This window comes from Plecotus auritus (assembly GCF_963455305.1).
Source record: "Plecotus auritus genome assembly, chromosome: 7".
NCBI lineage: Eukaryota > Metazoa > Chordata > Mammalia > Chiroptera > Vespertilionidae > Plecotus > Plecotus auritus.
In genome coordinates, this window is record NC_137774.1 from 49402647 (window position 1) to 49417075 (window position 14429).

The window sequence follows — 14429 nt, forward strand, 5'->3', positions numbered from 1 at the left end:
AAAAAAGCTTTGGTTCTGGAAGCTAACAAAGATGGACATCCAAAGGTCAGGTCCATGAAGGAACATATTGGGATGACGTGAAAAAGGCACCAAGCACTCACTTTCCTTCCCTGCCCAGAGATGACCAGATGGCCTCAAGGGAAGTGAAGCAAAAACTCCAGGAACACCTGTCACTTGTAGGTGGTTAGAACTGGGGTGGGAGGAAGGCCTGGGCCAAAAAGCAATCCTCTGCTCAGTTTATTTTTAGCCACAATGGATCACTGAAGGTTTGCCAGCACGTTTGGGGACACTAATGGCCACTGCACTGGCCCCTCCCTTAGCCATGCAGCACTGCACTGGCCCCTCCCTTAGCCATGCAGCACTGCACTGGCCCCTCCCTTAGGCACACAGCACTGCACTGGCCCCTCCCTTAGCCATGCAGCACTGCACTGGCCCCTCCCTTAGGCACGCAGTACTGCACTGGCCCCTCCCTTAGCCATGCAGCACTGCACTGGCCCCTCCCTTAGGCACGCAGTCCTGCACTGGCCCCTCCCTTAGGCACGCAGCACTGCACTAGCAGCCGAGCCACCAGCTCCAATGGAGAGCAGTGCAGCAGCCTTCTGGCTATGAGAGCAGCAAGGCCGAGGGCAGTGGGCAGCCCGGCCACTTCACAGTGAGAAGAGAATCAGAACAACCTTGAAGAGAGCTGTTTGCCTTCTGACCACAGGCCTTCAATCTGACCCTTCAGTGTGACAATTCCACTTGGAGGAGGGTATCCGTTAGTAAGGCTGAGGATGTGGGCCAAAATTAACCACAAAGAATGTCCACTGCTGTTTTTCATGGTAAAATATTGGAAACAAACTAAATGTCCAATAATGGGCATTTGGTTCAATAATTGTAGAATAACCATAAAATAAAATAAAATAAAATACTAGGAAGCCACCAAAATAGTATGTTTGGAAGGTATTAAATCACATGGGAATATATCTGTGATAAATCCCTAATAGTGGAAGCAGTAATGAAGGAAAACTTATATGATCCGATAGAAACATATGGAGAAAAGGGCCTCAAGTACACAAATCCCATGTTAATAATAGTTGTCTCTAGTTCAGCAATAAGCATTTTTTTCCTGGAAGCTTCTCTGTATTTTGCAATGTTTCACATTGAGTAGATATTGATTTTATTCGCTGCCCCTTTATTCCTCTGGGTTGCATTCTAAGATAAAAGTTAAGTTCAAAATTCTGACTTACTAATTCGATTTTATTTGTATTAATCCTGATATTCAGCCATTCGTTTGAATGTGTTTATTTTAATGAACTAAGTTTTACTTTGATCTTTTTCGATGTAGTATCCATGGTAATATGTGTGAAGTGGTTTAGTTTATTTTTAGTGAATGAATTCTCTCTTGCCTATCTCTGAGAAAGACCTGTTGCATTCGTTTACACTATAACCTTCAAGTTTGGAGCCTTTCATGGTGCTGACGTTCCTCCCAGGTTAGGTAATTCTCAATGGTACCCTCTCAAGGTGCCTTTGCGGATACCTGTTAAATGTGTGATGCACAGCTGAGCCCAGCCTGCAGGGAAAAGAAGTGTTGCTGACACACTGTGCTTGGATCTGATTCCAGGGGTTGGGAGAGAGGCACAGGATAACAATGAAGGATCCTTAACCCTCTCCGTTATTGCCAGCAATCTGAAAGCTTATTCCTGTGTGCTCAAGAGGCCATAATTGCTGCTCCCACCTGCAAATAGTTTCATACCCCATAACCAGTGTCTGGTCCCAGGTGGGGAGGGCACGGTAGAGGTTGACCTCTTGCTGTGGTACCCCAACTAACAGCCCTGTTAGATTGAGCCTTAGACCACCTCCTGCTCCTGGGCAAAAAGGTTTCTTGGCACAGCTTTCAATTACTCACCTGTATATGTCTTGGGATGTAGTTGTCTAGTCCCATATCCCATTTATGTCTCATAGATTGCTTACAGCTTTGATACACTGAGGAATCCCCTTCTTTTACAGTGTAGGCAAATGTCTGCTCTTTCTATCCTTTCTGCTCTGAACAACTTACACCCAGGAATTAAGATGGCAAACTCAGAATCTCCCTAAGAAAATTGAATGCCCGTAAGGGAGAGGATAAATGCTGGAAGACAGAATGTGTTTGGGGTAGAGAGGTGAGGGAAAAGAGGAAAAATCACAAACAATACACTTATTCTAGATATACTACTTATATGGATGTAGGTATATAATATATAATCTATTTGTGCTATGGATAGTGACATAAATTTTTATAAAATAGAGTTTGGACAATTTACAATGTTTTATTTTCTCTAAGCAAAGCTTGACACCAAGGGCCCTTCTCTGAATTCACAAATGGATTCCAGAGTCTCATAATACTCCCATTTATCGATGTTAGTTCTTCTTCCAAGAACTCTGCCAAGCAACCTGCATACATTGTTTGTTCAAACTTTATAGCAACACCACAAGGTAGGCATTGTTCCCACTTGACAATGAGGAAACAAAGTCAGGGTGGCCTTACCCAGAGCTCCTCACCTGCGCAGGTGTAGAGGTGGAATTTAACCCAGGTGAGACTCCAAAGCCTATGCTTTCTTTACTCTCCCCTCCTCTTGAAATTATAGGAAAATTCCCAGAGGAATTCGATGGTATTTGTCTTCCACAGAGGGCACATGGTGCCATAAAAATAGCATTCACTTCAGAGAGGAGACGATAGTTCTCACCCGAGATGGTTACCAACTTATGGGGAGGCCCTGCAGCCCTCTCAGCGGCTCTCGCCCTTCTCTCTGATGTGCCTCCCACACACTTCCACAACTGTTCTAGAAACAAAGAGAAGAGCTATGCAAGACAGAAGAGCTATGATGTAAATACAAGTGATTATGATCACATTTGGCCCAACTCACACACTAATGCTTCTTTTCTAAGTTTTGCAGTTACGACTTCAGCAAAGAAGGGCCCAGGAGCAACTGGCTAGCCAGGGCTTCATACCACGTGAGTAGCCACGTCTCGGGGTTACTGATGTACTTACTACCAGGGGACCACGGGATGTGGGAGCTGGAAAGCACCTCAGAGGCATTTAGTCTAAGCCCATGGATCTTCGAAGAATCTGAATCAGCAGAAATCCAGACTTTGGATGCTTTGCCCCAAATGCTACTCACCCACAAAGTGGGTGGTTCCCTAAGATTTCATGTGGTGGTTTTGCTTTTAGGGTAAACACAATTCACTATGGGCATCCCTCACCCTTTTCTTACTTTTAAATTGGCATATGATCACTACTCTTCCAGAAGCATTAATTACGTCATCTTTTTCTTACCTCTTTGGTTTCATTTCTGTTTGAGATACTTTTATCCACAATTAATTGAATATTGTCAAGAGCTTTCTTTCTGGATTACTGAATAGCAATACCAGTCTAGCCTAAGTGCTATAATATTAAATTGTTGGCCATAATTTAGGTCAAAGAAAAAGGATTCTTATATCTCTTAGAAGATATATTTGAAATTTTCTACCAGTTTAGCAATTACAGCCAATCTTGGTTTTCTATAGAAATGGCAGAAAGGGTGCCCTGGATGAAGGAAACCACAGTTTAAGCTTCTTTAGGTCATAGTTTCTAACTTTCTCCCCCAACAGAACTTAAAAATTAAGATTTATAACGACCCTTGCAGAAACCCAGGCCCCGGCATGACTAGTACTTCAGAGTTGAGTTGAAAAGAGTGGCCAGCAGTTAGTAATACCAGAGCCCTATGATTGAAGGTCTAAAATTTTCAAGTATAATTCTGTGATTCAGAGCCAAAACAGAACTAAGAGTTTCTCAGGCCTATTCCTTCCAAAAGTAGCTCTTTGTTGATGGCTAAACCCCACCAACAGTAAACAGCAGGTGAGCTTATAGCAGAACAAGATTTTTAGAAGTTTTCTGAACACAAAAGAAACAGCTCAGCCTGCCATTTAAAAGCTGCTTACACAACATGTACAACTGTGCTGAGAAACTAAAGGAGCAAGTCTGAGTGTGGCCTGTGCATCAGCCAGACCGCCTGTGGGCCTGCTCAAGACAGGAGAGACCAAAGGCCTGCAGACTTCAGATCAGAGCCATCAAATCCAGCGTCACTCACAGCTGACTAGGCCCATCTTTCCAGGAATCCTGCCTCCAAGTATAGAAGCTCATTTGTCTCACATTATATCGAAGAATTATTCACTAAGGCTGCAGACTAGTGTAGGTCCCCCAGGATCCTTTCAGCGGACCACAGGCTACATATAGCAGGTGCCCTTGAATCTAAGAGGAGCCACGGATTTGAATCGTGTGGAAATAATCTGTCCCATCACTGGAATGGAGAGACCCCGCACCATTGGTCAGCTCCAGCTGTCCACAGTGATTGACAGATCCACCCATGTGCTGAACTCTGAGCCAGGGTCTCACAGCTCACATTTGGATGAGAACTCATTTTTTAGTTTTTTTAGGTTAATAGTATGAAATCTCTGGGAATCAGTAAAAACTCTATATTGCATTTTTTTAAATACTGCTTCTATGTAAGTTAGGAAGATCAAATGTCATTATTGCAGTAGGGTACAATGGGGATGGGATAGAGCATTTTGTCCTCCACGATGTCCAAAATCAGATAGTGTACAAATTAATGAAATGCTGTGTGACCAAAATGTTGTCTTTTTAATTCAGCAAAATGAGGAAGGTTAATGACACATCATCCATTTTCCTTAGTCTTCAGCCACCTCCTCTCCAGCCCGCTTTCCAAAGGTGTGGATTTTCCGTGGGAAATGCCCACGCCCCAGCAGGAGCACACTGCAGGCCCAGCCCAGAGAAATGGTCAGCACTTGGGTCTTCTCACAAAGCTCCCCCAGGCAGGAGGAATCTTCACCTGCCCAGAGATTGGGGCGGGGAGGAGAGGGCCCACCTTTCTGCCCACCCAGAGATTAAACCTGTCAGCTAATGCAGAGTGCTTACTCAGGCACCTCAGGGCAGGCGTGTGAGCCACCCACGGGACGAGGGAAAGAGGACCCACAGTCCCAGGGGCTTTTCAATCTAATCAAATTCAACACATTTCTAACCAGAGTCAATGCAGGCTGCTGTGCCAGGCACACTGGGCACACCAGGGACCAAGACGGTCCTCAGGGAAACTCAAGATTTTAGGAGAAAGAGTGATGAGAAATACACATGGTATAGTTCAAGGTGGAATTCCTTACATTCACAAGAGGGCTTTTATTTCTTCATTATTTTCTTTGAATTTTTTGAAACAGACCAAAGGTGAAAGGAAGGGGGCTGGAGAATGGAGGGAAGAAAAGCTGATAATCCTTAGAGATCATCTATTTCTGTGATCTTCAATTTTTTTAATTGTGAAAGATGTATTATGTATGTATGTGCTGGCTGAAACAGCGTGGGGGCCTCTGCGCCATTTACTCAGCCATCCCCAACCCTTCTAGATGCCCCGGTCATCCTCCCCAGAGAGCTGGTTCTCTTCAGAACAGAGTTTAAAACCCCTGGCCTAGTCCACATCACATTGTCTTTAACGTTCATAAAAGTAGGGTTGAGGAGGCCTAAGAAATTTGTTAAATGTCCCAAAGCCCGGTCCCAGAGTGGTTCTAATTTCTGCAGATTTGAATTGTGAGAATTGAAGTGCATGCACAATAAAATTATTAATAAAAATTTTACTTTCTTTATCAGTAAAGCTTTGAATATTTGCAATCTTCCCCCAATTTTAAAACATCATAAATTGCCTAAGTGGAAAGCTGATGGCCAAATGAATGAATCGTTCTGTGTTGTTACTATATGGCACTACAGTGCTCAACAGAAACGTCTGCTACCCTTTGGCAGAATGAGTCTTGAGTTTGACATTAGGCTACATCTCAAGGGCTTGTCCATTGGAACAATGCACCCCTCATATTGTGCATTGTGACAGGGCTGAGGCCAGACCTGTGTCTTCTGACGCCTACACAGGGCTTTGTTTTCAACTATTCAAAAGGAATCACTTGAGCTTTTAGAGCACTTAAGTGTCTACTATAAAGCAGTTGCAGGCAGATAGATAGATAAATAGATAGACAGATCCCCAAAAAGGTATACACACTTTAACAGCTGGTAGCTCAATTTTGAAAATGAAATGTATTTTAATAAACACTGCCTTTATGATTTATTCAAAGTGTGTGTATAAATTTGGGGAGGGGGAACCTATATATACGACAAAGACAAACCGGTGGTTTTTGAAATGGCTCCAGGGTCTACATCATCATCCCTTCCTCCCCATGACCAAGACAGAGTAAAAAATTCTACTGCCTTAGCAATGGCAGCTCTCACTTAAACTCCAAGCCAAATTGATGGTTAAATTGTAAGGCTTCTCCCCTACTGGCTCCAATGAACCAAACCATGTGTAATTTTCAGTTGACTAGTGAAACTAGTCCAAATGGATTTAATTTATTTTTCCCTTGTCCTTGGCCATGCATCCTACAGGGTTTGAGTTTGCCTATGAGTACAAAGAGTCCACATCAATTAGGAACAAATCCTCTTGTATGATCCCCCTTAATCACTTCATTAAGCATTTACGTATTTCTTACTTGTGGGCATTATAGGGTTAGGATTTTCCCTTTCAGGTGCTTTGAATGGATTTAAAGGCATTGCTCCTTGAGTTTCAGTGAAGCAGAGCAGGGTTCTGAGGCCAGCACTGAGCCCCTAGAATAACTTTAAACAGTAGGAAAAGGGTTCTCAGGCTGGGAGCATGGACCTAAGCCAGATTCTAAGATTGCTTTTACATTTAATATTCAGTTGTGGAATTCACACTTTCAAAATAGTCATAACATCTTGATGAAATAATCTTCTTGAAGTTAACTTAGAAATATTTAAGAATTTATTGTTTGGATTTATCTCCAAAATCTTATCTCTGCATCTCAAGATGGAGATTCCAAATTGCCGACTTTGTCACTATCAACTAGAACTCCCAGGGGATGGCTCACTGCCCCTCCCACTTGGGCCCAAGGCTGCAAGAGGACATCAAGGTTCTCTACCTTTTCTTGGATGTGGGACAGAGCCCACTCCTTCCCTTGTGGACCTATGGACCTGTTCAGCATCTCTCGTGCACATTGTCTTAGCTACAGTTTGGTTTTTTTCTTGAGCATTGCTCTCCTGGGTAGAATCTTAAATGACACAATTTTATTCCAACCATTTCTGCAGAAGGGTGATCAGCTACATGGATTAGGTGCTATAAAGGATCAAGAGCAAGTCAGTAAATATTTTGACTATCTGCTGTGAGGAAGGCCCTGTGGAGCCCAGAAGAGTCAGACATAAGTTGTGTTTCTAAGTGCTTACAATCCAGAAGGGGCCCCAAATCACCCCTCCTTAATTGTCCTCATTAACAATATTGGACAACATTGCATCATTACGTGGGAGTTGGTATCTGGGAGGATTGAAGGAAATCAATTACTTTCTCTTTCCCACTGCTATAAAAGTGGAGCTAATCTATATGAATCCCGGAGAGAGAGGAGAGAACATTTAGTTTATTGTCCTGGAACACAGAGAACGAGATTAGAGAACTGAGATGGATTGTGGAGGGCTGGGGCCCAGAGCGGCTGTGACTCTCCACGGAGACTCCGAGCAAGCCTCCACTGGTCAGAGCGAGATGTCTGGGCAGCTTGGTTCCATGATCTGATCTATGTAAATGAATTGAAAGATGCGATGAGCTGTCTATGAATGGTGCTGCCTTTATTTGTTTTGCAGACTAATCCAAGCCACAGCAGCCACATACTTACTGCAAAGCCTTGGTAAATCCCTGAGTTCTGTGATACTCCTCCTGCATAGCAAGAAGGATGACTGGGCAGTTCCTGTGCCCACACCACATGCAGCTTCCTGATAGTTCTGAGACGCTGAGTGGGCAAAGCCTTTCTTCCTTTTCTCGGTGCATTCATTTGACTTGGCTTATCCCCACAGCACCTACCACACACTGTTGGCTGTTTGAGCAGAACCACGGCACAAGGGTTTCAATCTGTCTGCCTCTTCCCTTCTTTCTAACATCTCAAATTCAGAGATAGGAAAAGGCACCCTGGATTTTCGTGGCAACCCCATTTGGGTAAACAATCCTAAATTCCTTCTCCGCCCACCCCCCCTTTTCCTTCAATTTTCTGGTTTCTTGATCCTTCGAAATAAGTAAACCAGTAGTTACTGGCATACTTTGAATTTGTCTTTGTACCCTTCTTCTGACAAATTCCAAAATTTTCACCTATGTTCCATCAACTTGTCCAAGTGCTCAAGTCAGGTCTTAAGTATAGCAAAGCTACACTGGGAAGACCCCTAAGACTACTCTTTGGGTACTGAATTGGCGATATTGCCAACCTAAAGAGAGACTATAATTTCCAAAGTGTTATCATTTATGCATGGCGTAGTGATAACACACAGCTACTTGAAATAAAAATACTCATGATCCAATTTGTCTTTAAAAGTGAGGCAAAGAGAGGACTAGCATTACTAAACCCATTTTATAAATCGGAAACAGAACACAGGAAGACCATAAACTTGTTCAAAGCCATACCAAAAATAGATGCAAAGCCAGGATAGAGCCTAAATTGATGGTTCCCGGTGATTCAGTCATCCAAAACTTCTTTAAGTATACCTATCCCTGCCATAGATCAAATGTTTGAATTCATTTCATCTTCCTCCCAAAGAACTCTACATACACGAATGATTAACCCTATGTCTGTCTTTGATTAATTACTGTCACATAAACTTACCAACCAATGATTTCCATGAGGACACCCATTACTGAACCAAGTTGCTGTTAGCCTAGGCAGCAGCAGTGACAGCTCCATTTGCCTAAGCAGCCTTTTCCTCTGGGCAACACACCCTTTTCCTTCAGCTTTCTGAAATATTGACCATCACCCCCAGAAACCATCACTCCCTTCTGAACTCCCAGGGACCCTAGACAGGACCCACTGCCTTGTAAACTCCAGAGCAGCCGTTCTCAAACGTGTGCATCGGAATCACCCACAGGGCTTGTTAAAACACAGCCCCCTGGCTCCCACACCTCCGCAGTTTGGGGTCCTGAGGTCTCAGGTGGGGCCAAGGATTAGCACTCTTGGCGAGTTTCTAGGTGATGCTGATGATGCTGGCCTGGGGGCCACACTTTGAGAGCCACTTGGAGTTCCAGTTGCTGCCCCAAGACTTTGGCTCTTTCATTCTGCCTCTTGATCTTTATCAGAAACACCCAAGGAGCTGGGTTCTCTCCCCGCTAGCCTGGGAGTGAGCAGCCGGTGACAGAAGGCAGGTCCTGCTTCAGGCACAGCTGTCAGAGCTGCCACCAACACCAGGCCCCTCCCCTGTGCTGGCCTCCCTCCTCAGTGGATTAAAGTGCCCCAAGATCTATTTTCTGCTTTCACTGGGCCCCCGATGAAGAGATGAGGTCAAAGTGCAGAGCAGGGCTCCAGGAGGCCTGGTCTCTTCTTGGGACCTTTTCCTGAGAAAGCAGGGTTTATGCACACAGCTGACCCAGGCTGGTTGTAACCGACTCCGAGGTGAGAATGTGAATTCCCCTGTGAGAAACGATTATCTTCCTCTAGGGGGGAATATGATGTGTGGCTGAGTGAATTTACAAAGAATTTTAATTTGACTTTTTTTTTAATTTAGAAATTAAAATTCCTTGTCAATCTTAAGTGTCAATGTCCCTTAGATACAAAATGTTGCTGTTTGATGCTCCCAGGGTTGGCGGCCTCAGAGTTCCTCTATGTGCTTTCCAAAAACTGAACTTGGGTGGGGGGTGCCTTGTGGCCTCTTCTGGCCCTCAGGGGAGGAGGCTAAACCCACATTCTCCAGAAAAGGAGCCCAGAAAAGGCCAGTGTCTGTGGCAGGGCCACCACAGGGTGGCTGTCCACAGTGCAACCTCAAGCCAATGCAACATGTAGCTTGCCTTGCGCCCTGAGGAGAATAGCATGTGGTAAAATGGCGTGTATCGACCCCTTTGGCTTCCTCCTGAGTCCTTGCTGAACAGGCTTAGCTTCTCCCACCCTGTGTTAGAATGTTCCAGAAGACTTTTGTGCCCCTGGCAACGGAGCTGGACTGTATGAATCATTTCACGGGGGAGCTGTTAACACCAAGAAGTGATGAATTATAGCTTGACAAGCTAAGATACAGGAAATGCAATGTTTCTTAGAACAATGAATAAACTCCCTTAGAAAGTGAAGAGCTTCGGGGACAAGAGAACCAGATAAATTCCTCCCAAGACTTAAGCTCAATTACAACCAATTGAGTTTGCAATGTAAGCGATATCTCAAGATGCATTCATACTGTTCCCTTAGGGGTGCTTCTTAAGGAAAAGGAGGTGCTTTTCTTTTCAACCACTTAACCAGGCCACACTGAGATTGATTCCTCTTCTGGGTCAAAAGTGACTAAACCACAGCAGTACATAATACCTACTTCAGTGAACACCAGTGTAGGACACAGGTGAAGACCTGCCAGTTCAGACTGTGAGATCGACCAGGGCCCACTGGACTCCATGCAGCTGTGTAGGATCTGGTTGCTAGGGAAACGGGAGTTGCTTTCAGAACTCCATCAATACAAATCGCAGCTGTGATCAAATGCAGGAAAAGGTGAGCCTCCTTACTAAGGATGGCGACCAGACCCAAATGGGAGAAAACGCATGAGCATCGCAGCGGAAACGCACATTTCTCCAGATGATGTCTCAGAGCCACTGAGCGGGGACAAAAGGAGGGATGGGGCAGGGGCCACTTGACATGGCAGATTTTGCAAAGAAGCCCATTGGAAGAGTGAAAGCGGCCAAGAGAGACTGGTGTTAGAGCAATAGGGAAAGTGATATTCAAGCAACACATTTAATTCTTTTCTATGAGAAGGGAAGCCTCTTAATCTGCTCAAAGTATGAGAAGGGGCTAGTCCAGTACACTTGGCACAAGGCAACCAGCTGGGACTATTCTGCATGTTCCCTTGGATAGCATTGTCAATGCTGGGGGTTTAGAGAGCGTGTGCTTAGTACCTTCCAAGCAGTGTCCTCGATAGAGGGTGACATAGTCCACCAGCCACCAAGACTCCAAAGGAGATGGCTTACTGTCCAGCACACCCTTTTGAAATTGCTCAAATTTAGTATGAGCTTAAGATCTGAATAAGGGACGTGCACACACACACAAGCACACACACACTCACACACAGCCCCAAGTGCCAATCTGGCCTGAAACCAAGTTTTTTTTTTTTCGCCAAAATTTGGGAGAATATTTCATTGCCTGCAGCTTAATGGTGGACACCTGTGGAAGGAATATTAGAACTGTAGGTCCTGTCACTCACCCACTTGTTCAGACTTAGACACAAAGATACTCAGTGCAATTCTGTAATCTCTGACCAACCTCATCACTTATCATGAAAAGTGATGTTTGTAGCTCCTGTTGGAGATTGTTCCAGGGGATCAGAAAAACTAATAAAAAATGGAGAATTCTGCTGAATGATGGTGTACTTCTGTGCTGAGTCAGGAGGCCTGGGTAAATGATCAGAAGGGGGAGCTCTGTGAGGTCGCAGGAAAACCAGGGCAAGGTGGAGAGACGAGGCTGGCGTCTGTCAGGTCGTCAAGAGCGGCTGTGTGCCGTGCCTGGCCAGTGCCTGTGCCACTGCTTGTTAATATCTTGGACACACACCTTGCAAGAAATCAGGTTGTCAGAGGGCCTAGGCTTCCAGCCCAAACTGTGTGACCCAGGGCAAGGCAACCCATTTCTGTGGGCCTCAGTTTCCCCATTCTGGTCAGGGTTGGAGTTGTGTTTCATTATCTCCAAGGTCCCTTCCAGCCCTCAAAGTCTGATTCCGTGCTTCTCAAATCAACACTCTTAGTTGCATGTTCCTACCAACGAGCCAACATACTTAGTTACATGTTCCTACCTACACCACATCCAGGGTACCCATCCCTTCTTACGATATGGAACCCCTTCCCACAGACCACAGCTTCCACCCAGTCTTTTGCACTCAAGGGCAGAACAAAGTCAAAGAGGGTGTTACATACCCCAGGCTCCCTCTGCCCCTCAAACCAGAGCGTTACTCCTGTCCCCAGCTTCCCACAGGCCCCTGTACTTCCTCAGGAACCCGAATGCACTGTCGCCACCATGTCTCTTCCTGTCGCCTCTGCCTCTGCTGCTCCTCCTGTTTTAGGCCGAAATCCCACCTTCCTCTGTGTCCTGCGGCTTTAGGGAAGCTGTGTCCTCCAGGCCTTTCCTCCTCCATTGCTTGTGGCCTGTAAAGGCGCCCACGTCCGTACTGTGCACAGCTCGGCCAGCGCACCAGCCAACGCTGAGAACTGCTCAGAGCCCCTGAGCCGCCCTGCTCACGTCTGCGTCTTTCTGTTTTAGCGCTGAGAGGTCCAACTGTGTTCCATGAGCAAAGAAAGCATTCGGATAGTGACCAGGTAACTGCCTGCAAACTGCCCTCTTCCTGAACTTTTAACCCCAGGGCTAGGTCTCTGAATGCTCGGCCTCGCCTACAGCAGGTAGAATTTCTCCAAGAAACTCAGCCCGTTTGCCAGCTCCCTGCCCGCATGCCATATGGAATCTTCCTGTTATGAACAGAAAACTGGAAATGGGGTCAGCTACATCAGCTTTAAAAATGTTACTTTTTAGCTTTAAAAAATGCCCCAGTCTTTCTGATGTGGGGTCACTGCAGGCTGCAGAAGAAGTCAGAGACTTCACAGGAGTCAGAGTTGGTTCGCGGCGGCTGTGCCTGTCATTACAGCCCTTTCTCAGCAACAATCATGTGTTTTTAAGGCGACTCAGTGGTGAGGTCGGGCTGTGGACACAAGCCTTATTTGCAGTTACTTAAGGCAAAGGGCACTGAGTTTATTTCTGTTTCTGGGTTTTTGTGGCATTTGGGGGAGAAGTTTGTATATATTCTTCACCTTCATAGCACATCTCTGCCACCTGAACTTATGCATAATATAAATACAACGCAGCAAGCGCCAGCGCTCTGCAGGGGAGGAACTGCCGGGAGGTGTCTCCTGGGGTCTCTGTCTGAGCCCCAGCCTGGCCACTGGTCTAGGTGGAGAAAGGAGCCAACCTGTGACCACTCAAAGGTGCTCGTGACAGGCGATGGTCCCCACTCTCTGGAGAGTAACCAGGCTTTGTTTTTGTTTAAAAAACAAAGTACAGGCATACCTCGCCTCTCAGGGGCCAGATAGGAGATCCAATGTAGTGGGATTAACAACTCAGAGCTGGAAGTCAGACCCAAGGCTCAGTGTGGCCCTGCCCAGCCCCGCCACCCCACCCACAGCCCACCACCAAGGAGGCGAGGACACTCAGCAAATAGTCTGTTTCTAAGTGTCCTTCCAACTCAGGATGGGCCTCAGAGAGAAGCCGGGCGGCTAACAGGAGGAGGGCATCTGTCGTCATGGTTAGGGGCCACCTCTAACCCTGATGAATGTGTGGCCGGTTTATGAGGCAGTGGAGGAGTGCAGGGTTCACTATAACACAAGCAGCACGGCTTTGTTCATACTTATTAACATGTACCTGCCTGGCCTTTCACTGTGTACCCCTGATTGGGGACCCAAGTTTTTTACCTCTTTATCTTTCATCCTGAAATCCATTCAAGAGGCTTTTGTAAGTGTTTCTGCCTGAAAAAGTAGGCCAGGGATATTTGCATGTTCCATGTGTCATAAAAAGACTGCTCTCCCCTTTGAGAAAGCCCAGGTTTCTTTTGTAGTTGGAACCGGGTGGTGTGGCCCTGTGTGGTGGTGACAGTGTGATCTGCTTGTGCCTGCAGACAGAAGACGCCCTGCAGCGCAAGGTCAGAAGCAGGCCCGACCACGCCTACTCGGCGACTATGCACATACTCCAGGGTAAGTCTGCGCAAAGCCATAGGCCAGATGCCCACTCAAGGCTGGGCCATTCTGCCAGAGCCCTTGGTCTCTACACAGTTGCTAAGACCTCATGGCAAGTGTCCCTTGACTTTGGAAATTGGTGCTTTTGAGAAGTCACCTAGTCACTCTAGGCCATTTAAACAATCAAATTGGGAAGCCGTACAATGGCTAGGAAGGTCTCACACTTGTGTTCTAGTCTTAGCTGTGCCACTTCTGAGTACATAGGCAATGTCCATATACATCAAATTCCTTTACAATGTGCCTACCCTTTAGCCCAGTAGGAAGTGTCTAGTACAGGCAAACCTCAGCGATATTTCAAGTCGGGTTGCAGACCACCACAATCAAGCATGCACCACAATAAAGTAAGTGAGTTGTAAGCTTTTTGGTGGTGGAAGGTCTTTCCTTCAATTTGTAAAAATGCAACATCTGGGAAGTGCAATAAGCAAAGTACAATAAAATGTGTATGCCTGTATTTTATCCAGAGAAAATAATCGGACACGCAAAGATTGATGTACAATGGTGTTCACTGTGGAATTACTTCAGATAGTGAGACGTGGCAAACGATGAACTGTCCAACAATGAAGGAGAGGCTGAATAAATCATGCATCAGCTATATGATTTAATTCCACG

General features: G+C 45.7%; 1 protein-coding gene across 2 annotated transcripts in view; it reads left to right on the top strand.

Annotated features, from left to right (window-relative positions):
• MYOCD (myocardin) overlaps positions 1–14429 on the top strand; it is a gene marked incomplete at both ends in the record, with an annotated part of 92803 nt that overhangs the window by 37426 nt on the left and 40948 nt on the right. For both annotated transcript variants that reach the window (XM_080678740.1, XM_080678741.1), the window contains 3 exons: positions 2908–2973; positions 12301–12356; positions 13703–13778. In XM_080678740.1, coding sequence (XP_080534866.1) covers positions 2908–2973; positions 12301–12356; positions 13703–13778 — 198 coding nt within the window. The remainder of the gene's footprint in view (positions 1–2907; positions 2974–12300; positions 12357–13702; positions 13779–14429) is intronic.